Source organism: Cyprinodon variegatus, unplaced genomic scaffold, assembly GCF_000732505.1.
Source record: "Cyprinodon variegatus isolate N-32 unplaced genomic scaffold, C_variegatus-1.0 Scaffold101, whole genome shotgun sequence".
Taxonomy (NCBI): Eukaryota; Metazoa; Chordata; class Actinopteri; order Cyprinodontiformes; family Cyprinodontidae; genus Cyprinodon; species Cyprinodon variegatus.
In genome coordinates, this window is record NW_015150554.1 from 304,801 (window position 1) to 329,466 (window position 24,666).

General features: G+C 37.2%; 1 protein-coding gene across 2 annotated transcripts in view; it reads left to right on the forward strand.

Moving 5' to 3' along the window:
* The window catches only part of LOC107084518 (semaphorin-6D-like), a 201,063-nt gene that overhangs the window by 133,202 nt on the left and 43,195 nt on the right, over positions 1–24,666 (forward strand). For both annotated transcript variants that reach the window (XM_015374399.1, XM_015374397.1), the window contains exons 10-18: positions 1,007–1,129; positions 2,267–2,355; positions 2,592–2,681; positions 3,655–3,782; positions 6,169–6,300; positions 6,425–6,580; positions 9,329–9,502; positions 9,598–9,738; positions 12,930–13,007. In XM_015374399.1, the coding sequence (XP_015229885.1) occupies positions 1,007–1,129; positions 2,267–2,355; positions 2,592–2,681; positions 3,655–3,782; positions 6,169–6,300; positions 6,425–6,580; positions 9,329–9,502; positions 9,598–9,738; positions 12,930–13,007 (1,111 nt within the window). The remainder of the gene's footprint in view (positions 1–1,006; positions 1,130–2,266; positions 2,356–2,591; positions 2,682–3,654; positions 3,783–6,168; positions 6,301–6,424; positions 6,581–9,328; positions 9,503–9,597; positions 9,739–12,929; positions 13,008–24,666) is intronic.

The following is a 24,666-nucleotide window of genomic DNA, read 5'->3' on the forward strand; positions in this document are numbered from 1 at the left end:
GAGCAACATTTTCTTTTATATTGATTTATTTTACACTGATATTTTCCGTAATGCATGTTTTGAAAGTACATTTAGAAATGTAGCAGTGAAATACTCTGTACAGTATTTTAATGGGCTAATATGTGGTAGACCAGAACAAAATAGAGATACCGTTTTCTAAAGTAGAATATGTATTTTAAAATTAAGATAAATGTGTAGATTTGTAACAGAGAGCTTTAATACTCCTAAAAAATATTTATTTTCTTTATTTCGTCATTGTCAAATATTAGTCAGAAATCTGGCCTATTAAAAATGATGGAAATAATTGAAAATTAATTACAAAATCAGAAAATTTGCAGATGTGCGAAAATGGTTTTTTGGTTACTAAACATTCTTAATGTTAAATGTGTGAGAAAAAGGTTAAAGCGGTCAGTACTGTTGGGAGATCTATTGAGATAAGCTGATAAAAAAAGCTGAGGCAGAAATTCGCCTTCAAGCTGAACAAGCCTGATGCAGCCAGGGCTGCAGTAGAATGGTTTAGATTAAAGCATCTTGTCTTGTTTATTTCTATGTTCAATTCTAGTTTCAAACCTAAATCTGACTCAGATTCTTATAGAAATTGATATTTTGAGATGTTTCTCAGTGCTACCGAGCTGGAGAAATGCTTTAAAGAATGGGCAAAAAATGTTTTGGTCTGAAGAAATACAGACATGCACTTCAGAGAAGGGCTTTTGAATACAAATGCACAACACTGCTTTTTTTTTTTTTTTTTTTTTAAACAAATATACAACTTACTGGTGTATCGCATAACATCCTATTAAAATGCATCAGAGCTTTCAGTTTTACTTTAGAAAAATAAAGAAAAAGGGTCAAGGTAAATTAATATCTTTCAAGACTGATTCGTTTGTTCAGGGATGCTTTTATCTTTTTCAGAGCACATAAGTTATATGTAATATTTGGAGTTTAAAGTTTTTTTTGTTAAAAAATAATTGCCTAAAAGTTTTGTTTTGTTTTTTGTTTTTTACAGGGGGAGACTTCTATTCAGCCACCATGACAGACTTTCTTGCGAGCGACGCCGTCATCTACAGAAGCCTTGGCGAGGGCCGACCAGTCCTCAGGACGGTCAAATATGACTCCAAATGGCTCCGAGGTATTTATACGACTTTAAACACTTGATGGCTAGAGTTTTCTTCCCTATCTGTTATTTGTTATTTCTGATTTTTAACAGCTTAATCACATCTAGATCGCAACACAGCTTTACATAGTCACAACTCGTGCCCTGACTGAATTAATGCTACGTTTAAAACTCAAACCCCTAATTCGAATACGTTTGCATCATTTTAAAAACCTTTAAACATAATATGCTGCCTTTAAAAGAATAAATTGCAATGGTTACCCATTGTGTGAAATATTCTTTCTAGTCAATGACTCCCTGAGGTTCTTTCACACAGACTTCTACGGATGCTTTGTACGTTTCCCTCACGGTGCGCTCGCAGATCTTCACAGCAGGCACCTATGATGTAAACCTGCTGAAACTAAAGCTGAGGTTTTGTGATTTAATGTAGAAAATGTTATTTTATAACTACCTCAAAGAAAGAAAATGAGGGAAAACGGCTCAACAGTCAAAGCAGATAAAAGATTTTATTCCTGTATTTAATCTTTTTTTTTTTTTTGCTGTACTTTGTTTTGTTTTTGTTTTTTTCTAAAATGCATTAATATTATTATTTTTGCATGTGTTTGTCAGGGATTTAGAGTGTTTATTTTTAAATGCTTTTTAAATCACACTTTTATACAAAAACGTATGCTTTATGATATAAGTGAAAACATATTTCCCTTAAAAATCTCATTGTGTTAAAAAATATCTATACTTATAGCCATATTGATATTATCCCCTTATTTCAACACTTATTTCTGTTGCTTAAACCAAAAATCAGTAGATCTTAAATGATTTTTGGATGAAAATTGACATTCCACCTTTCAAGTACAGCTTTGCTCTGAGGATTGTTTGGATACACAATCGATTCTTAGTTGGATTGTGAAAGCTAAGTTTCAGTTGCAGGTCAACCATGGCAATTTCTCTCCTTAAATCATAAGATCTTTTTCTGTCTCTGTTTTTTTGAAAAGCTTGCAACAGTAAAAGGGTCCATATCTGAAAAGTTGTAGAACCGAGGAAGTCTTTTCCATTAGGAGTGATTTCAATAACAAACAGAAGGTTAAATGTTAGAGGGAAAAAAGCACCTTAAAAATAAATACTATAGATGATTGTTATTCATTCTTTTCTCTGCAGAGCCTCATTTCCAGCACGCCATTGACTATGGTAACTATGTCTACTTTTTCCTGAGTGAGATCGCAGTGGAATACACAGCCCTGGGCAAGGTATGTATGTGTGGGAAAATTCTCCACCAGCAAAGAAGTTGGTTAAAACTTTTAAAAAGCAATAAAACGGGGAAAAAGCCCTAAAGGATGTGTTTATATCTTTCTATAAATGTTTGTTTTATTATTGCTGTGTCTTTAATATTATGTTTTAAAGGCGTTAAATCAAACCAATAAGCGAAGCAAGTACACGTCTCACTCTTTCCATATCAAAATCTTATTTGTGTTATTTTCCCTAGGTTGTGTTTTCTCGAGTTGCACGAGTCTGTAAGAACGATAACGGAGGTTCCCCCAGAGTTCTGGAAAGATACTGGACTTCATTCCTGAAGGTAATTTTCCTGAGCAAAACGTATGAATCTGATTAATGATAGAATCATTTAAAATGAATAAATCATTTGGTATTTTTAGAAATTTAAAAAGCTTGGGATGAAACTCTACTTTCCTATCTTTGTACCATTGTCTCATTTATCCTTATTTAACATAATGTAATATTATTTGTACATTTCCAACATATCACAGTTCAAATTCTGTTAGACTACAATAAAACCAGCAATGAATTCTGCAGCAGAAGCACAGAATGTAATTTTATTTTTCTAGACTAATGTTACTGAACATATTTCAGTGAAATCCTTGTTAGTCCCTCAGTGGCGCAATGATCTAAGTGTTTGATTTGAATATGTGGGAACTGGGTCTATATCTTGGTTGCATCAGGGAGGACTTTTTTTTTCTGCCAAATTCTGATGCTATGATGATCCCTAAAAAAGAATGCTGCCAAATTGAATCATCATTTCGTAAACTTTTATGTCCGTCTATAAAGTAGGGTATTTGCTAATGGATTAACTGATTGATTTTGTTTTTTTTTATTGTAATTTATTATTACTAGTATTATTTTCATTTTTTTTTATTATTTCATATTTTGTAGAAAGCTCTTCATTTTATAATAACTTTACCCGACAGGCCATAAAGCTCCATCTACTGTTGTTAAAAACATCCTGCTTTCAATTTTCTTTCAAGTGTCAAAGTTCTTCTTTGAAACCGTATTTTCTCATAAAAAATAAATAAATAAAAATACATGCCATCCTATCAAAATAATTTTAGGAATTAGACAGATTTTATATGATGCTGTTATATTCTTTACATTATATTTGAAATGTATGTGTTGTTGATGTTGATTTAACTGCACTGGTAGCTGCTATAGTCACTTATTTTTTGGACAGCTTCCAATCCTGTTTTATTTATTTATATTATATATTATATATTTTTTTAACAGCCAAATCACTAAACTCACTTTGTGTTTTTCAGGCTCGTTTAAACTGTTCAGTTCCTGGAGACTCGTTCTTCTACTTTGACGTTCTTCAGTCTCTGACAAATGTGCTGCAGATCAACCAGAGGCCGGCGGTTGTTGGCGTGTTTACCACCCAGTCCAACAGGTAATCTCACAAAGGACTATTTTAGTTGATTTAAATTGTGATTAGATCACAATAGAGTTTCTTAGAGTTTCTTTTTTATTTCTCTGTTTGTTAGTGTTGTAGTTTGTTTTTTTTGTGAGGGAAAAAACAAACATTATATTAGTGATTTGTGAGTGAAATCCTTTGTGAAATGTGCTTTAGGACACCCTTCTTCAAGCAACGTGAATACACAAGTAACACCTTTGAATATGTTTTGGATAGTGGGCATAGAATTATGCTGTTTTTCAAAGTGACAAATTTATAGCAAATTATATGGGTAACTATTTTAGGGGAGTGAAGCATGTTAGCTTTTAGATCTATATTTTAAATTGCATCCCTGATCAAAATAAAGGACAATAAGCTTTGCTTAGGAATATGTTAAAAAGTCAATATGCTTAAACATTTAGAGGTCATTTGGAAAAGCAGAACCATTTTTAAATATTTACATTTTGTTAGAATTGGGATGTATGGTTATTGTTGGAAAGCAAAGAAGCTTCTTTCAGTAGACATTTATGGAAATGAGAACATCATTTAAAAAACCAGAAACGCTGTGCCCAGGTTCTTACTCTTGAGAGTTAAAGATTTCATGAAGAAATTGGGTCCCTTTTAAGATTTAGGTCAGGGATAATAACATGTCAAAAAGGGTCTTTTCAGGTACAGTCTAACAGCTATCTTCACAGAATGTATATAGGTTTTTCTTGGAATCTCTCTCCCCTTGCTATTTTCCATTAATTAATCCCTTTACCTATTTTTTTTCCTTTGTGCTATTTCTTTTCCTTCCTTTTTCAGTGTGCCTATAAAAATCCATGAGACTGACCTCATTAGTTGCTACTTATTTTATAAAATCCAGTATTTTATGATGGGTAAAGGGGTCTGTCTGGAAAAGTCTCAACAGTGCAGTGTCTGTTTTTGTTGCCTTTGTGATAAAAACGTTGACATTTCTGTAAGGACTTAGTTGAAAATATAACTGTCTTAAAAATAATAATAATAATAAAAAAAATACCTGCAGAAATAATAATAATAGTAAAAATAAAATGTCTGATAAGCCAGATATTGAGCCTTTTTGCCATAATGACAAGAAGTATGTATAGTTAAATTAAGATGAAGCTTAAAGAAGCTTAAAGACCTCGTTGTCGTTGCTCCCTGGAAAGCCGAGATCCTGGGTCATCCCCTGGGCATTTTTCCAGTGTTAACAATGTGCTTCCCCCCGCCTGCCTTACCGTGCTTGGCACGGGGCCGCCGGTGTCCAGGCTACCGTCAATGAGTCAGGTTCGGGCCCACCGTCCCCTGCTGGCTCCCTGCCTCCGTACACCAGGCAACAGTGGCATTGGATGTGGGAGTTTGTCCTGAAATCGAAGGATTCACGGTTCAAGCCCCGACTCCGACTTTCTGTGTCGTTGTGTCCTTGGGCAAGACACTTCACCTGCATCGTCTACTGAGGGCCCGCAGAGGGCCCGGTGGCGCCAGTGTACGGCAGCCCCACTTCTGTCAGTGAGCCCCAGGGCAGCTGTGGCTACAATGTAGCTTGCCACCATCAGTGTGTGCGTGAATGGGTGAATGAATGTAGTGTAAAGCGCTTTGGTCAAGTCTCCTGACTTGAATAGAGGCGCTATATAAGTACATGCCATTTACCATTTACCATTTGACTACTTGCTGCACTGTAGTCGACCAAAATCCCAGATGATTTTGAAACTCCCCCTCGACCTTTTTTAGATATGAAAAGTAGGATATGTCCGGGAGAAATAGGATGTCTGGTCACCCTACCATATAAACAATTTGATGTTTCAGTGAGTGAGTGCTTGTTGCTATGATGCATCTGCTCAGCAGCTTCGCTTGTTGTAAACCAATCAATCAGTACACAGCTCATCTAAATATTTATGATCATACCATAAAAGGAAGAAAACCTCTTGTTTCATTCTATTGCTTATAAACAGGCTTGCATTAGGGCTCATAGAAGAGCAAATATCCCATTTTTAGCCCAGCCAATGTTACACACCCATTCAGAGACCTTAAGGACCAGCACCAAATATCCTATATAATCATTCAATTACCCCTTTAAGGGCCTCAAATCTTACATCGGAGAGACTAAGAGTAACAATTTTAGATTGCAAAATACATACATACTTTGCCCTGAGACTTCATGGTCAGAGAACTCACTGTAATGATTGTCTGTATTGCATCAAAAAGGCTGTCATCTTATGATTTGTCTGGCTGTTTTTTTTTTTTTTTTGGTTCCTTCCAACACTCAATGATCTATTATTTAATTGTGTTTTTATTTTGCATAATTCTTTTTTTTTCTTTTGTAAGCTTACTAAGGATTAGAATAAAATGACATGAGGTCAACAATCATTATTCGCTGTCTCCTCAGTATCCCAGGTTCAGCGGTTTGTGCCTTCTATATGGACGACATTGAGAAAGTCTTTAACGGGAAGTTCAAAGAGCAGAGAACCAGTGACTCATCCTGGACTCCAGTCCCAGATGAGCAGGTTCCCAGACCAAGGTGAGAAGTTACTATTCAAATAAGAGTTCCAACAAACAGGATTTATGTAGCAAAAATGTAGTATAATAAACATATTGCATATAAGACTGTTGATTGTAATAGTTTTCTTTTTTTTCCCCCCAAGACCTGGTACCTGTGCAGGCGATGGCCCAGCCTCAGATTACAAATCTTCAGTTCAGTTTCCAGATGAAATGTTAACCTTCATTAAATCATATCCTCTGATGGATGAGGCTGTACCTTCAGTCAATGATCGGCCCTGCTTTACCCGAACATCCAGCAGGTAACAGGCAATAGAGCTTTACTCTACATACTGGAGTCCTATTATGCATGTCGGAACGATTCAGGTCTTGAGACCCAACTGATTTGGCAGAAAGGGTGAATGATTAGGCTTTACAGTATCAGCAGCCTCTCAAAGTGCAGCGAGTGCGATGATGGAAAATGTGGAACCATTATTTTCTACTCTAGAACTTCTGTGACATTTGATTCAATTTGCATTTTGTGTTTGGGCAAGATTGTATTCCCTTTAGACCTTTAGAAAGCCCTCATGCCGCAGTGCATGGTCTAAATCATCAACAATAGCCAGGTTAAGCATGTGGGCGGCAAGAGTTGAGTTTGTCATTTTCTGTCAGAAAGAGAATTTAGAAACCTTTGCACCTGCTGAAGATGGTGGAAGGAAAGGAATCTGCTTCATGAGATAAGCAGCTATTGACTGGCTTACACCCACAGTTGACACCAGCCCACCCCCAACTATTTTCCTGTTTTTGGCAGGAATTGGAATCTACCCATAAATATGCTCTTGAAATTATCATCAGATGTAACCTTCCTGCAGTGTGAATCTAGTTAAGCCAGCTTGCAGCTAAAAGCAGAATATGTTAGCGGTTTATCACTGAGAGAACATCTAAACGAAATCCTCCTGGAAGCCCTGCAAAAAAATAAAACGGCTTCTGGAAGGTCAGAATTAAAGAGGAAGGTTTGAAGTGTACCCCGAAGAAGCAGGTTAAAGAATTACAGCCACAGTGAGGGACAGTGTTTCCACAATCCCGGCCTAAAGCCTGGAGGATAATCATCGGTATCAGCCGTGATTAGTTGCTGCCTCTCTGTAAGTTCTTGCTCCAGCTGCCTCCGACTCAGCAGCTCAGAGATTCTGTGACCTTTTTCATCTACGGCTGCAGATTTCAAATGAGTTTCTGATGGATTCTAATTACCACTCTGAAATGAGAATGAGATTCTTAATTCCATGTTGGAATTAGCCTCTCTGCTTGAGAGGTCCGAGCTGACCCAGATAACGATGATGCAGATATCCGAAGGGTAGCGCAGATCTGCTGGCTCCTTTATGTAACATCAGTCAGTTTGACGGGGTGAGCCCATCGGGCCACAAGGGTGAGAAGGGAGCCTTGATTCGTTTTCTTTTCATGGCCGTTTTATGGAGAACAAAGATAAGTAAGGATATAAGTAAAGCAGGAAGAGTCTGACACATTATTGTGTATCTTGGCAACAAGTTCATGATTGTTCTTCTTTTCTTTTTTTAATGCTGCAGGTTTCTAAATCCTAAAGAAAGTTTTTAATCTTGCTAACTTGTCTTGTCAGATCAATCTTTTTTTTTTTTTTTGCTATAATATAAAACAATATGTAACTAAAGTGATTGGATCCATCTGTCAGTATGCAGAGGCAACTTTATCTTTCAAAGTTAATATCAAGTAGAAGTTTAAATGCACATTTGGCTTTTTACTGATTTTGAAACGTTAATAAGAGTGATCTTGTTGCTGAATTTAATTGTGATTAAATTAAGGCAATTCTTTTTAAATTTCCCTATTATTAGCTGGTTAACTGTAATTTAAAAGACAACATAGTGGGTGCATTTAGACATTTAATTTCAAATAGCTCTATGCACAACTTCACCATTTTCCGAGCTTAAGGCAGCTTTTTTTATTTCCTGTCTTTTTCTACTGGATGAACTGATTAATCCAGGTGTGCCTGATCTCAGTAACCATGACCAGACGTGGATTAATCAGTTCATCCAGTAATGAAGGACAAGAAAGAAAATAGTTGCCTCAAGTTCAGGAAGTAGTGGAGATGTGCTAGATCCCATTAGCATCATTAGCTGTTTTTTTTAGCAGCATTTCGAATAGCATTAGCATCTTTGTTTGTTTGTTTTTTGGAGCCATTGTGTCCCTTCTACACAAAGAATATCAACAAAATAGAAATTATTGCTTACTGATCTGTGGGCTGTAGTTTGAAGAATCGTATTTTAAGGAAAATCAACAGAATAATCACCTCCTAAGATAAATGAAGCAAAGTAAATAGAAGGCTCATTTAAAGAGCAAATTGCCAGTTAAATTTTGGACAAAATGCAAACAAAGTCCTGTCTAATAAGGGAACTATGTGAAATGGTTAGAGCTCTGAACTCTGAATTCAGTGATCTGAGTTCAAATCTCAGTAGGACCTTCTTCTGAGGGGAGTGGTGGCCTAGTTGAAAAGTTTATTTAAGATTTAAAAGCAAATCAACTGATAAAAGTTTTTTTTTCCTAAAAACTGAGACTCATTTTAACCCTTAATCCCTGATTGTTCCCCAGGCGCTGCACAAAGTCAGTCCACTGCTCCACAAAGGGAATGGGTTAAATGCAGAGTGTTACTTTCTCAATTGTGAGATCAAGAAACTTCAATTTATCTTTATCTTTTATTTTTTTTGTTTTACCTAGGGGCCAAATATTCAGCGATGCTTCAGCTCTGTGTAGAGAGTAGGTAGTTATTGATTTTTGATGCAGAAGTAAAGTTTTCTCACAAAAACAACCTAAAAGCCTAAATTTCTTTATATATAAATACATTTTTAATTCAAAAACCAGTTCCTCACATATTTTCTAAACAATGACAACATCTGTGAGGCTTTAACCTGCAATCTGCTTTTTATACTTTGTCATACAAGTCATACCTTTTGCTGTAAGTTATTAATTTTAAATGCATTCAAAACGTTATGCAAAGTAATATTATAGGTAGGATTTTAAACGCTTTTTTTTCTTCTTTCTTTCAGGTCAAAGTTGACCCAGATTGTGGTTGATGTTTCAGCTGGTCCCCTTAAGGACAGAACGGTGATGTTCCTGGGCTCAGACGATGGCCATGTCCTGAAAGTTCTGGCTAGCACACATCCCAATGACAGCTTTGGGTCCAAACTGCTAGAGGACATCGACGTGTATAACCCCTCCAAGTATTGCTCTTCAGATTTCTAATGTGGCTCTTGCAGATGATTAAACCCGTATCCAAGTTTAAGAGTAATGCTCTATTTTCTGTTTGTCTGCTCAGGTGCAATGTTCAGGGCCAGGAGGACAGAAGAGTTCTGGGACTGGAGTTGGATAAAGACCATCACGCATTGTTTGTTGCCTTTACCAGCTGTGTTATCAGAATACCACTCAGCCGCTGCACCCAACATGGAGCCTGCAAAAAGTAAGGAACAGAAGTAAAACTGGCACAAACAAAAAATTAGTTAAAGTAATGAATTGAAGCCACTTTCAGGGGTATGAGTTTGTAAAAAATCTTGGAAGTTTGTTCCCTACGAATGGGGGAATCTTTTTAAATATTAAAATAGCAAGCCTAATTTGGTAACATAATGAATATTGTAGAAACACGTGTGTATTCGGGGTAATAATGGGGGGATCTGAATCGTAAAATATGAACATAAAGGATCTGTATTTATAGACTTCATTAGGCTGAAAAGAACAGATCTCACTGCCCAAATTAGAGCACATTCATCACTTGAGAGGGATGCACGTGCACACACACTCATACACACTTACATTGGTTTTAATCAGCCTCATTTTAATCACTGAGCGGGATGAATGAAAGCCAGCCTGTCTGGTGTGGCAACAGCTGCAGGAGCAAAGAGAGGCTTCCACCAGCTGGAATTCCAGCACGCAAAGATACACATAGTTTGCTCCCAGTCAGAAACATCAGATCATTTCACTGGGGTTTTTACACCCAAAACTCAAACTTAAGAGCGGGAATGACATAAAATAATGAGTGTGAATGATGCCTGCATTAGATTTATTTATTAAATAGTTGATGAACAACATTTCGAGTGGATTTAACTTTTACGAACCATAAATTAGACGTTTTATCATGATTTGTGGAATGAAAATCTTTTTGACAAATTATTTTTGCTTGCATTGTTAGAATTTGGCCTTTTCATAGCTGATAGAAAGTTGTCAGAATACTAGTACATTGTAATTTGAACTGAACTGGACTATATAGAAATGGGCTATTCAGAGTCCCAATGTGGACCAATCTTCACTGCCAAAAAGACCAGCACTGGGTGAAATGGCATCAGAACTGGATCATTGGCCAATGAGGGGGTCTGTTTTGTTGGATGTGGTGGGAAACCAGCTGCCTGTACTACAGGAATGAGGCAACAATGAGGAGGTAATGTTATGCTTTGGGCAATGATCTGCTCAAAAAAGTGTTTATGACTGTGCCATCAAAAATGGTTTAGGTGTGTTGTGAAGGGAAGAATTAGTTGTTTCCTCTCAGTGCCTCAGATCTGAGACTGTATAGTGTCCTGGCTAAACAAATCAAAACAATAAAGCTACCCCTTAAGAGCTGGATGATCAGCTGTTAACACGTAAGTGCCACAGACTTGTTAGTTATTTAATAAAAAAAAAAAAACAACAACACTTGTAGTCACATCAGAGCTCAGTAGAGAGGAAAACAGCCTCTGAAAACTGTGGAGAAAAACCAAGCTGAGTATTTCACTGGTTGTCTTAAAAAAAAAAAAATAAGATAAACAAACCTCAAGAATTCTTTTCATCCTTTCCAATATTTTTTCGCTTTCAGAAATCTCACATTCTTGCTGAGAAATATTGCCTTGACTTCACTCCCTGGCTGCTGGGACTTGCTTTCTGTATTCAGAATGACCTGCGGTGTGATTGTGTGACAGCACTGGTAAATACTTGCACTGCTGTTTTGGCTGGCCTCCTTGTCGGCGTTGTGTTTTGCTTGTGAATTGTGCCACTGCGTGTCCGTGCGTAAGTGATAGGCAGAAGGCAAATAGAACTGGACTGGTAATGGATGAAGGCGTTTGAGAGTAGATGTGTGAACAGGCACGTGTGCTGTGCTGTGCTGTCTGGGATATCGGCCACTGTTTGTGTTACCGTGGGCTTTCTTGAATTTGAAGAGGCTTCCTGATGGCGGCTGCTGTCACCTGCGCCTGTGTGTGTTTCAGAAGCACATGATGAGACGGCGTGACGGCTCACTGTCCCTAAACAAAAAAGGGATGTTAAGAAGCTGTATTATGTGTGTGCTTGATCTTCAATGCAAGTATTTCTTTGAACATCTCCTTATCTACCTTGTGTGGCAGGCTTCAAAAGGCCATTTGAGGGCTTTTATTCAACCTCGTTTAAAATATATAGCTTGATAATATTTTCAGCCCATTTTTCCACGTGCCATATTAGCTATTAGTCGCCCCTGTTGGGTAGCGACAGCGGGCCGCTCTGACAGCATATCCCATAATGCTTTGTGAGGAGAGTTCCCCGATAGCATTCCGCGATACAGGCCTTTCTTTTCTACTTATACAGTTCGCAGACACTTTTTCTCTTACGACCCTCGGCCATGTTCTATACCCAAAGAGGTAAGAAAGGTGAGCTTCGATGACTCCCTCAAACCAGAGATATGCGGCTGAAAGTGAGAATGTGCAGAAAAAGAGAGCTAAGGGGTATGATAATCAGGAGGACCACTTATTTAGATGATCCAACAAGAAATAAAAGATTGTCCTCTATACCTTTAAGAGTATTCTGAAGTGGCCTTTTATGATCCCTAATCTAAATCCTATTGAGCATCTTTGAAAGGAGCTGAAACATGGTGTCTGAAAAGACCTGAGTCAACTGGAGCAGTTTGCTCATGAGGAGTGGACCAAAGTACATGCAGAAGTCTCACTGACAGTTAAAGGAATTGTTTGATGTCAGGGATTGCCTTAAAGGTCTCTGTAGCAAAATGTTATTTGTACCAACAGGACTGTTGGATGGTTGAAAAGCAATGTCTGACTTTCATTTGTTCATTTTCATAGAATTGTATTTTTTCTTTTGTCAGATTAAAGTTGTTTCTGTGATCATTGTGGGTTTTTCTATAATAAGACAAGTTATACCAACAAGATTGTCCACGTTTGTAGTAACGCTTTGCTTAACTGAAGTATTCCTACTTTTTGAATGACAAATGCTTTTGTTAAAGCTGGCTATAATGAATTTCTTATGAATTTAAATGAGAGGGGGAAAAAATCTGTACATTGTATTTTGCTATTTAGATTCCCATTGAACTAGTTATCTTTTCTGCTTTTGATTCATTGCCTGAACTTGAAATCGCTGATGGATAGGAAGGATTAAACTTTTTCTAGATGCTTTTGAGTTTTAATGTTAATATTTTTGATCAGCCAAATAAGCTCAGGAAGAAAAATAACTGACAAAGTAAGTAAGGTTCATGATCTGACGAAGATATTTAGACCATTTCTATGGGAAAATGGGAGTTGCTGAATCTTTAATGATCTGCTTTATTTTCAGTCAGTCTATGCATTTTATGCCATTACAATAGAACCCCCTGGACCTCCAAATAACCATAAATTACCCTCTCTCTTCTGTCTCCTCTTCCTCCAGAGCATGCCTGGCCTCCCGTGACCCTTACTGCATCTGGCTTCGCACGGGGACTTGTGCCAACATGGCACCAGGCTTCAAGTATGTTCTCATTCCTTATCCTCTTTCTCTTGTTGTCAGTCTGCCTTTCTGTCTCCCCTTACTTCCTGAAGTCATCAGTCTGATGGCCAATAAGGCTGCAGCAGCTCTGCTCATCCATCAGCCGCAGCAGCTGAAGGGTCATACATCTGAAAGTTGTAAATCTGTGATGCCAGAGTAGAAGGATGGAGTTTGAAGTACGACGGGGACAAATGGGAATGATGTTAGCGTAAATCTGTTGAGTCACAAACAAGCACCAAATGCAGCTTTCTGATTAGCATTTTCCCCTAACAATTTTTACAAGTTCTAATTTCTAAATAATTTTACTTTTATTTTTACTTTGCCTATAACTATTCATTCTGCAGTGTAAAAATCTTTACCTTTATTCTTTTACTAAGCCTCAGAGAATATTTTTTATTTATTACTTTCATATCTCTGTTGCTCTGTATTGCCACCAACTTGTTGACAGAGTTGAACAGATATTTTCAGAGTTGGAGCTGTGATCATCTGAGGACACATTTTTTCCCAGTCGACATCACGCCAGGTGCTGAAAATTAGTTTTCTCAGCTTCTCGTCCATGGCAGATGGCTGGCATTCCAGCCGTTTATGCACGGCTGGTTTTTGATCACTGATCTGTGCTGCTGATGTTCAGATAAGGCTAATGTTATTCCGTACAAAAGGTATATTCATTTCAGGGCAGGTGAAAAGTTCAGGTGCTGCTGAACTTAGATGCTAGTTAAACTTTCTGGACTATGATAGGAACAGGGATCAAAACAGACCTAAAGACTAAAGTATTTGTTTCCCATATCTATGTTTTTATATAGAGCATTTGAACCTTAGCCTTACTGTACTTCAATTTTTCATATTTAAATAATTTTTGCAGTATTTTTTTAAACAACATAATAACTTGAAATACTTTAGGTTTTTCCTGATTTTTCTCTCACCTCCTCACTGTGTTTGTGGTTGTTTATGTTTCCTTATGAGGACTCCACAGGTGCTTGGTCATTTCCTGAGGTACAGAACAAGCCCTTATTCTGAAAACATTGAAAGACAGTGAAAATATTATATGGTCGATTTTGCGGTGGAGTGGTGGAAAGGCAAAATAACCAATTGCCACAGATCGATGTTAGGAGGCACAGTATAGTGAGCCTGTGTTACCCGACACTCAGGAAGTATTGATTGAGTGGTCGCACAAAAGCTGAATTTCACAACTTAGTAGCTGCCTGCAGAGTTTGCCTGTGCATTTTTGCACGTTTATTGTAAACACCATACTGCTGCTGAAAATAATGATGAACTCAATGTGGATTTTTGGGTCTGAAGAAGCACCATAAGGATGTTTCTCAGCTGGTTTTAATTCATTATACAAAGTAACATGCATTGCTTTTTCATTAGGTGCTGATAAAGAATTCTATTTTTGACTTAAGATATACATCATGTGAGTAATTTGTTACTTGATTAGACTCATAGGAAGTTAATTAGTTCACATATAGTGACAGCATTGTCTTATGGTTTTCAAACTGTTGCTTTTCTTAAAAAAAAAAAAGGAATATTAAGTTTTTCTTTCAGTCTGATGCACCAGACAAGTGTTTAGAAAGTCACCTAGAGAAGCTGATTAATTTTAGATCAAAACCAGTCATTTCTTCTGGTCTTGTAAGACTTAGACTTAGATATATTTGTCTTTTTTTTTTTCTTTTATAAATAAAATAACCAATTTTACGTAACATTCAGCAGTCTAATGGCAGTGAGGAAGAAACTGTTATGGAATCTGCTGGACCTGCATTGGATGCTTCGAAGCCTCTTCCCAGAGGGCAGCAGGGAGAACAGGCCATGGTGTGGGTGTGAGGGGTCATTGATGATGTTACAGGCTCGGGACATGCAGCGCTGGGATGAAATGTCTTTAATTGAGGGAAGAGGAGCCCTGATGATCTCTGCTGTTCTTACTACTCTTCTCACCTTCATCCAGTCTGAGGCGCTGCAGCCTCCACACCACACAGTGAGACAGCTGGTCAGAACGCTCCCTATGGTGCTTCTGTAGAAGGTGGTGAGGATGGGTGGGAGCAGGCAAGCTCTCATCCTCCGCAAGAAGTACATGCACTTTTGGTGCTGCTGACCACCTCTACAGCTGAGCTGTTGATGACCAGAGGTCAGTGATGGTCTGGGAGGCATATCCATGACGGGACGCACAGACCTATACAGGCTAGACAGCGACACCCTGACTGCCATTAGGATTCAGGATGAAATCCTTGCACCCATTGTCACACCCTATGCGGATGCAATTATCTATTTAGAATAATTACATGAGACAAGTGTGTTATAGTATATCTATGTGTCTGTCAGGCATGCTTCAGAAGTTGGCGCACACGACTCATGCACAGAGGCCTTATTCCTTGAAATGGCCGATTAGGGTTCGAATGAGACCTGTGGTCCTTCGCTGCATGTCTCTCCCCCTCTCTCGTACTCCCTTTCGTGTCAGCCCACTGTACATAATACGAGCTACTAGTGACGTTAAAAAAAAATAATAATCTAGTTATTCTTACGATCAGCCGGTTCATGCTATTATAATTAAAATTACGGTATTAAATTTATGAGGAGGTATATTATGATTTAGCCTACTGTGTGAACCCTGTGGATAGATACCATCTCCTTGTTTATTTATATTTGCTCTTTTTGTACTAATCATTTCTTTTTCTATTTATTTCATTGTATTCTTAGAGTTTACAAATCCTTTATTCTGTTTTATTGATCTACATGTTTTTGTTACGCTAGGAAATAGTTGCAGCAAAGCTTTAGCTAATAGGGATCTGTATTAATAAACTAAATTAATGAAAGAGAACTGATATAGTATACCTGCAAAAAGAGCTGCATCATATAATGCAGCGAAACTCTGCTTGCATAACATGTAAGATAATCTGTTAACATTGCCTTATACCCAAAACCTGCAAAGATCAGATAGTTCATGGAGATTGATGGGGAAATTGTAAAGATAAGTTCAGAAGAAAATTCAGATTGGTCATTGTAAAAACAGGTTTAGCTGTTTGCAGCAATAATACTGCATGTAGTTTTTCTTAAAATGGTAAAGCTCTACTTTGAGCAAAGGTTCAGCAACATTTGCCGTCCGTTAGCTGAGTCGCATTCTAATAAGTGTCATTAACACTGATTCATATGATGTGTTGTAATCAGAGCTTCTCTGTTCTGTGATGTGACAGCTTGCAAGGCTTCATATGCAAGCAGATTTCCTCCTAATCCTATATAAACAATCCTATTTTCAGTATGGCTAAAAACCTAATCCCTTATTTATCTCAAGCCTTTTTTTAAGAAGATTTAAAGATGTATAAATATTCCTCTGTGGAACATATCTCTAATTTTTTTTCTTCTTTAAGCATATATTCTCACCATCCTTTTGTCTAGACAGTGTTTACACTTGCAACTGATGCCCCTATCTCTGAGGCCCAAGCTGTCAAGGACCCGAGATAAATTGACAGGGTCAGCTTGTCTTCTTGTATGAATAACCACACAGTGAAGCTTTTTTTTCTTTCTTATTATGTCAAAACATAACAGCAGCATCTTTTAGTTATTTCTGTTGACGTGCTTCTAGCTGCTCATAGTATAACAGCCGTGTCTGAAATATTTATGTCATATTTTCATTCAATTTAAGGGCAAAGCTGTCCGCTGGAACAACGCGAGGAAATTGTGTTTTATCGAGCCATTTTGAGTCACTTGCATCTTATCAGATCTATCTCCAGTCTCCGTCCTGAGATTTTCTGCTCTTGCTTTGTATGTACATAAAGCTTGTCTGATCTCAACAATATTTCCATCAAAACTGAACATAATCAATGTCAAACACAAATATTCCAGCAGGCATGCATAATCCCAGTATTGATCCAGCTTCTAGGCTGACGGCTCTTTGTGTTTGCCTGCATCTACTTGATTTGTCTCCTTACACGGATCGATGGGAGGAGATGGGGGGTCGCCTGTCTTTTGAATGATCGACTTTTTATGGGCACTTTGTCAGAGGTGATGTTTCCACTAAAGTCAATGAGTAGGTTGAAATCACCTTTTATTTATTAGCTTTTAATTGTTCTTATCTTAGGATGATTATTCTATGATGGGCTTTAAATGTTTATTTTATCTTTATAATATTTGCTTTCGATTTGGTAAAGACGGCAGTTGCAGATGCCATGTTGTGATTAGATATTATTGGCATTTGAAATGAGATTATGTTATTATGAAACAATACAAGTTTTTAGACACGCTGATACGGAAAGGTTTGAATGTCTTTGGGGAGATGTTATAATAACTTGATGCTTCAGGGTTTATCTATGGTCAGGGGAGAGAAGTAAAGGTCAATCTATAGATCCATACCCGTAGTTGGTGAACATGCTTGCACATTTATTAGCCGTGTTCATAGTATTCAGTCCTCAGACACACAAATTAAATAATCATTGCTCTGTGCCTCTAAAAAAAATCCAAAGCCAATCAAATAATTAAAAAGAAAACATTTAGTTAGAGATGAAAAAAAGACTGAATGAAAAATTAATCATTGAGTTGTGGCTAAAGAGGGGCTTAATCAGACTCATTGTCTGCAAAATCAGATTAGAATGGGAGAAAAGGTGAAATAAGGATTAAAGAGAAAAAAATGTATGATCAGAAAATACAAGTAAACCTTGGTGAAATATGTAAGGATGCTATGGCCTTCCATTTACCTTTTCATAACCATTATTCTTACATTGCAATAATTCTCATTAAAAAGAGCATCACACATTTATTGCTAATCACTTGGACAGGCGGGAAAAAATAACTTGAATATAGAAAAGTGGGAAAAAAGGAACTGAATACATTTGAATAAAAGTTGTCTTCTGTTGCTCATAGTCGTGTAATCCTTAGCATGTTATATATATAACTTTCTTACTCTGTTCTTATAACAGTTTTCTTGTTTATGAAGGATTGGTTTAAAGGAGTAAAATTATTTGAATGTATTAGTTAAATGGAAAAGAGAAACAAAGAGAGAAAATGATGTCTACAGTGTTTTTAAAAGCCTCATCAGTGCCTCCCTTTGGGGCTGATAAACCTCCGCTGCAATGATGTTGCTGATGGAAAAGCTGGCAGACATTTTTGTTTTGGTCTGCTTCATTTACTGTTGAAATGAGACATTTCATATCATCCAGAAAAAGAAGGCGGGATGAAGTCAAAATTCTTTTTTCTGCTAATTTCAAAGAATTGCCCATCTGCCCACTGACACAGGAAACAAACAATGTCTTCTGTTGCAGCACAAAAGACGTCCAGCTCATAGTTTTTAATACAGGCGGAAGTGCGGGTGTAGCAGGAAGATTAAAATGGACAAGATGAGCAGGTTGAGTTGGGGGGGGGGGCAAGGAAGGAAACTGAGGGGGAAGCGAAGCTGTGATGCAAGATGTGGAAAGGAACAAGAAACGGGCAAAATATAGGAGATGGGGAAATTACAAAACAAGAGCAATATCTGTGTCAGCCACTTGAGGGATGGAGACATTAAAGGAAGAAAGACAGACAAATAATGAAAGCTACTTTATTTTCATTCTGAGCTTTTGTGCAATATAATAAAAGAAAGTGTTTCGTTTTTAATTAGCTGAACATCTCCCTGTTTTTTAAGCAATGGCATCCTTAAATTTTTTTATACAGAATTTCTTTGAATAAAAAAAACTACTTCTATGACCAGACAGAGTCACCATCTTATTTTACAAAAACAAAGATTTTACACTGATTAAATAAATCAATTAATTTGTCTCTTTTCGGCTGACTACCAACTACTTAACCATGATGCAATAAATAGCTTCTTACCAGTAGAACAACATTTTCTGAATGTCATTTGTGGGTTAGGCACATTTAATTAAATCTCCAAGCAGAAACAAGAATAGATACTACTTAAATCAAAACTGGGAAGATATTAGCATATCATCATGATTCACGAATGTGGCTGTTTAAATCGGCTGTATCCTACATTGATTGGATCATTGCTGTATGTGGGGTAAATGCAGATGAGGGTTTTATTGAAAAAGACCATAAAATCTAAACCTAATCTCCTCATCTGTTTATACATTAAATAGGCTGACAACATATAGGCAAAATCTAAACTGCATTAGAGGCAAACTTAAAGTTTCAACTATGGTTTGCATGAGACAAGGTCTTAGCAGAAACCAAAAGTAACCCTCAATTGACAACTTGGAGCTTAACTTGTATTCTGTTCTTATATAATCCCATCTACATTTGAAGTAATGCATTTAAAACTGATTCAGCCAATCAGGGAGGGATCAGCGTTTACCTAAACGTCATACATAATAAACATATTTATTGTTTCTTTTAGTTCCTAATTTTCTTTATATTGTTATTTTAGAGAATAGAATAAAATAGAAAATCCCTTTATTGACCCACAATGGGGAGATTCTGGTGTTTCCATTAGCAAAACATTTATAGAAAAGAAAATAGTCACACAAATATGGACCTTAAAAAATTTATAAAAAAATAACATAATAGTGAAAAGTTAAAAGATAAACATTAACATACTGTACTGTAAAGTGTTTTAACAACATAAAACTGTGCACCTGCAAAATAAAATAACCAATATACAGCTATGGACATTTTAACAGTAATGGATATTTGAAAATAGCAGCAACATCATAGATGTGCAAAATGATAGCAGCTTGTTATTTAACTGACTAAGGTAGAAACTGTGCAAAATCAGCATGAATGTAACAACTTATTGAGGTTGTTGGGAGTAGTGGTGGTTATAGAGTCTTACAGCTGCTGGGAGGAAGGATCTGTGATAACGCTCCCTGGTGGGTTAAGGGTGCAGCAGTCTGTCACTGAAGAAGCTCTCCAGGTCTGCAACAGCTGCATGCATGGGGTGGGAGACATTATCCAACAGAGATGTTGATAAAGTTAGCATCCTTTTGTTTCCCTCCTTCTGCACTGAGTCCGGAAGGCATCCAATCACAGAGTTGGCCAATTTATCCAGACACTTTCTCTCAGCTATAGATAAGCCAATGCTCCAACAGACAGCTCCATAGAAGATGGCTGATGCCACAATAGAGTCATAGAAGGTCTTTAGGAGCGCCCCCTGCATTTTAAGACCTCGGTCTCCTCACCAGGAAGAGTCTGCTCTGACCTTTCTTATACAGAACCTGAGTGTTGTGAGTGTCGTGAGTCCAGTCCAGTTTGTTATTCAGATGAACACATAGGTACTTATAAGAGTACGCTATCTCACTGTCCGTTCCCTGGACAGCTCCTTGATTTTCCCTGCGTTATTCAGAAGATGGTTCTGCTGACACCAGTCCACAAGGTTCTGGGTCGACTGTCTTAGGTACTCTGTGTGATTATTTGATGAAACACTCTATAAATGATTAAAAAAGAAGGGCAACAAAATAAAATAAAAATGTCAATCTTAGCCCAGTGGTGAGTTGTGCTAAAAGAGGCCCATGAGGGCCCCTTGGTGCTCGTGGGCACCGGGGGGCAAAAAAGTTGTATGCTTTAACAAATGCCTTGTTAACGCAAAAAATCCTAGAAGAATGGCCAGACTTGTCTAAGCTGATAGAAAGACAACAGTTACTCAAATAGCCACTAGGTAGGCAGCTCTGAATGCACAACATGTTGAACCTTGAGGCTGATATGCTACGGCAGCAGAAGACCACACCAGGTGCCACTCCTGTCAGTTAAGAACAGGAAATTGAGGCAAAAATTTGCACAGGGCCATCAAAACCGGATGATAGGAGATGGGAAAGTCTCAATTTCTGCTGCAACATTCTTAAGACAGGATCAGGATTTGACGTCAACAACAGGAAAGCATAGCTCCATCCTGCCTTGTACCAACCCTTAAAGCTGGTAGTCGTAGTGCAATGATGTGGGGACAATTTTCTTCGCACACTTTGAGCACATTACCATCAATTGAGAATCGTCTTCAGGCCACAACCTACTTAAGTATTGTTGCTGACTGTGTCCATCCCGTTAGTGTATCCATTTACATATGGCTATCTCCAGCAGGATAACGTGCCTTGTCATAAAGCATTAATCATCTCAGAATGGTTTCTTGAACATGAAATGCAGTATGCTGTACACAAATGGCCTCCATAGTCACCAGATTTAATCTAGCAGAGCACCTTTAGGATGTGGTGGAACAAGGGACTGGCATCATGGATGTACAACTGGCAAATCTGAGTATCTATGTGAAGCTATTTTGTCAATATGGACCAAACTCTGATTCAACAGTACCTTGTTGAATCAGTGCCACGAAGGATTAAAGCAGTTCTGAAGACAAATGGGTGTCCAACCTGATACTAGGAAGTTGTACCCTTATAAAGTGGCCAGTGAGTGTATGTACATGGTAATTGCTCCAAGCTTGCATCATCCCCATGTTTCCAAATCTACACCAAGGCAGACAAGACAATGTATCGTATATAAGATTAAATTAGTTAATTGATGCATCTCCAACAAATCTAAGGCTACATCACTTAGCTAGAGATCATATTGCACCTACAGAATACAGAATGAGATGCAAAGTATGTACATGTACTTTTCTTTAGACATCCCCCACAAGGCTTGGGGTTATTTTCAAAGTATAATGTGAAATCCAGAATTGCAATACTACTCTAATTTATCCTAAAGTTGTTTTATAAGGTTGAGGTCAGAACACTCTGCAGGTCAGTAAAGTTTCTCATGCAGCTGGAGGAAATTATTGGATTTGATTGTGTCACCCGCAGGGCTGAAATATTATTCCAAAACTCTAAATTGCAATTCTATGTATTTGATTATTTATTATTAATATTGCATTAATGATTTTATTTAGTTATTATTTTGAAGTAATCACAAACATGTAGTTGTTTCTCCCCAGGATTCATTGTTTTCATGACCTTGAAAGCTTGCTGGCTCAGTCATTTGTGGCAGGACTTTACTGTTACTGTTGTGGAAAGGTGCTTTGTTCTAATTACATGCATTGACATGCAAGTGCTGTAACTCTCTTTTCCCTTTCTTTGTTGTGGTAAACACACTTTAAGCGTAGTAGCGCCACCTAAAGGGATGGAATGAGAAAGTCTGTGTTGCTCCTTTAAATTGAATGCCTCTGCTATTTAAAAATTGCCATCAAAACACAAACCAGGTAAGAAGTGATTGAAAGGGACAGTCAATAAAACATGTGTCACAATATCTAACATTATGAAACATTAAAAATTAACATAAGTTTGTCTGTATGATTTATTTTTTCCTGAATTTGTGCTGTATAAACTAAATATTTTTATTCCAAACCAAAACATTCTTTTGAAAACGGTAGAGGTGTAAACACCACAAAAGATATTTGAGCTTTAAAGGATATGCTTAATTGTCGTATTTCATCTATTGACAAAGATAAGTGTACACTTTGGATTATTACATGAATTTTGACTATGTGGTAGTGTTTACTCTGTTGGTTAGGAAAAAAATAGAATAATTAAAAAAACAATTTTCTGATATAGAAACAGTGAAATCGGAAAGAATCACTGACACTAGGACAGGGATCAAATCGCAGGGGTATACGTAAAAAGACAAAATAACATATTTTTTCACATGATGCATAAAAAGAAGGAACACAACTGAAAGAGTGGGGGTGAAGCAGCAGTACTCTGAAACACAAATGACTTCCCAAGTGAGGATGAATGTACTCCTAATAAACCACCTGACACATGCTTCTGAAGTCTCAGACTTGTTTAATTTACCAGGGAAGGTATTAACCTCATAATCCATTACAGCTTGTCTGTAAAACCAAAGAATCTGAGGGTTACAGGCTCTATTTTTCTTTGTCTTCCAAAGAGAAGAGCAGAAGTGTCTCCAAGTTCAGTGATTATACTGTATTAGCATCACATCACAGCAATAGAAGTCACAGCAGCCTACTTGTCCTGCATTCAGTCTGCCTCACTTAACATCAAACTATCAAACTTCATAAACTCCAGATACTCCACTCTAAGCATAGACACCCCTGCCCTGAATCTCCAGCATCTCTATCTGGGCAAAGAGAAGCCAGGCAATTTTTTTTATTTTTATTATTACAATTCAGTTTTACTCGTTTAAGGGGCCTGTCTAACAGAACGTCTAAGTCCACTACCTAGTTAATTTCTGTAGTAAAAAATGTTAGATATTACTGATATTTTTTAACTCTATCTGAGGCAGCCTTTCTGCTGTTACTATTAAAAAGATATAGGCAGGTATCTTGGTCTGAGAGTTTTTAATAAACTCAGATCAAATGCAAAATATTCATTAAATGTATGCATCTTGACCACTGCTACGCTGTACCTTCTACTTCAAAAATAGTGTTCTTATAATCTTATAATATGCTTGGCCAGGACCAACAGGAATTAATAGTCGATGCTGGGGGAAAAAACAGTCATGTTTTTTATGTTTCTTTTTACCATTAAGAAATCTTATACGTGATCTTGATTTTGATCAGGTTTTAATGTTAAAACCCCAACAATAAGGTAAAGACGCCATTGCTTTGCAGGGATTTTGACAAATATAAACTCACATAGTGCGTTTTGGCTAAATCTAATGATGACTTGAGGTCTTATCTAATCAAAACAAGGTTAGAAACTTGCCGCAGCCTGACCTCAGTAAGGCTGATTGAAGGATAAATATAGAACAGCCTCCACGGGCAGAGTTAGGGCTCGACGTTTGCTTCACTGTCTGTGAGGTGAAGCGAGTTTAGCTTTGCAAAATTCTGCTGATAAGTTAAAGATTTCCTCCAGGGATACGGAAGACATGGAGGGATGGATGATGAAGTAAGAATAAAAAGAGCTGAGGAGGAAGAGTGTAACAGCTTACATAACCTCAGCTTGAGACAGAAAATGCAAAAAAAACAAAATTCAGCCTTAGAAAGGAGGTGATCTATGGAATGAAAGATAATAATTATTAATTATATTAATCAATTAATTGATAATAATAATTATCACTTTGTAATGGAGGTCTTTATGTAAAGTGTACGTAAAAGAATTGGATGTATGCAGATGTGTGAGGCCATGTATTTGAGTTTGATTGTTTTGAGATTAATTAACCTTGATTGAAACAACAACTTCCAAATTGATTTAAAAAGTGTTTTCAAGCAACCACAGCTAACGCAAAGTGGTGCAGAAAACTGCAAAACATTAACACTGATTAAAGGAATTTAACAAATATATAAATGTGAACTAACCATAAAAAATAACACAATAAAACCAAATAAAAGAAACCACATTAAAATAAGTCCAGTAGATGTTGAGAGCCAAAGTATAAAACTTGTTTTTAAGTCCAGCTTTAGACCTAGAGAAATGGTGCATCAACATTCTAATAAACTCCTTTTCACATTTAAACCCCTTGTGCTTTCATTCCAACATTAATAAAATCTTGGTGAGTTAATCATGAAGGGGTAATATATTATTTTTGTATTTTATGGAACCAAACTGCGCACAAAGGTGGAGAAAAAAATTTCACAAACATCCAGTGACCTTATGAAGCTCCATTTACGGTATTTCCCTCTCACCTTTACACAACCCAAACCACCTACCCCGCCTGTTTAATAACCTCTCCTAATCTCATATTGAGAAGCTTTCCCCATTTTAATATTCTACCTTTAAAATGATACTTCTGATTGTGTGAAGGGGTGTTATCTTGAGGATTTGACCTGTCAATGTCTTTA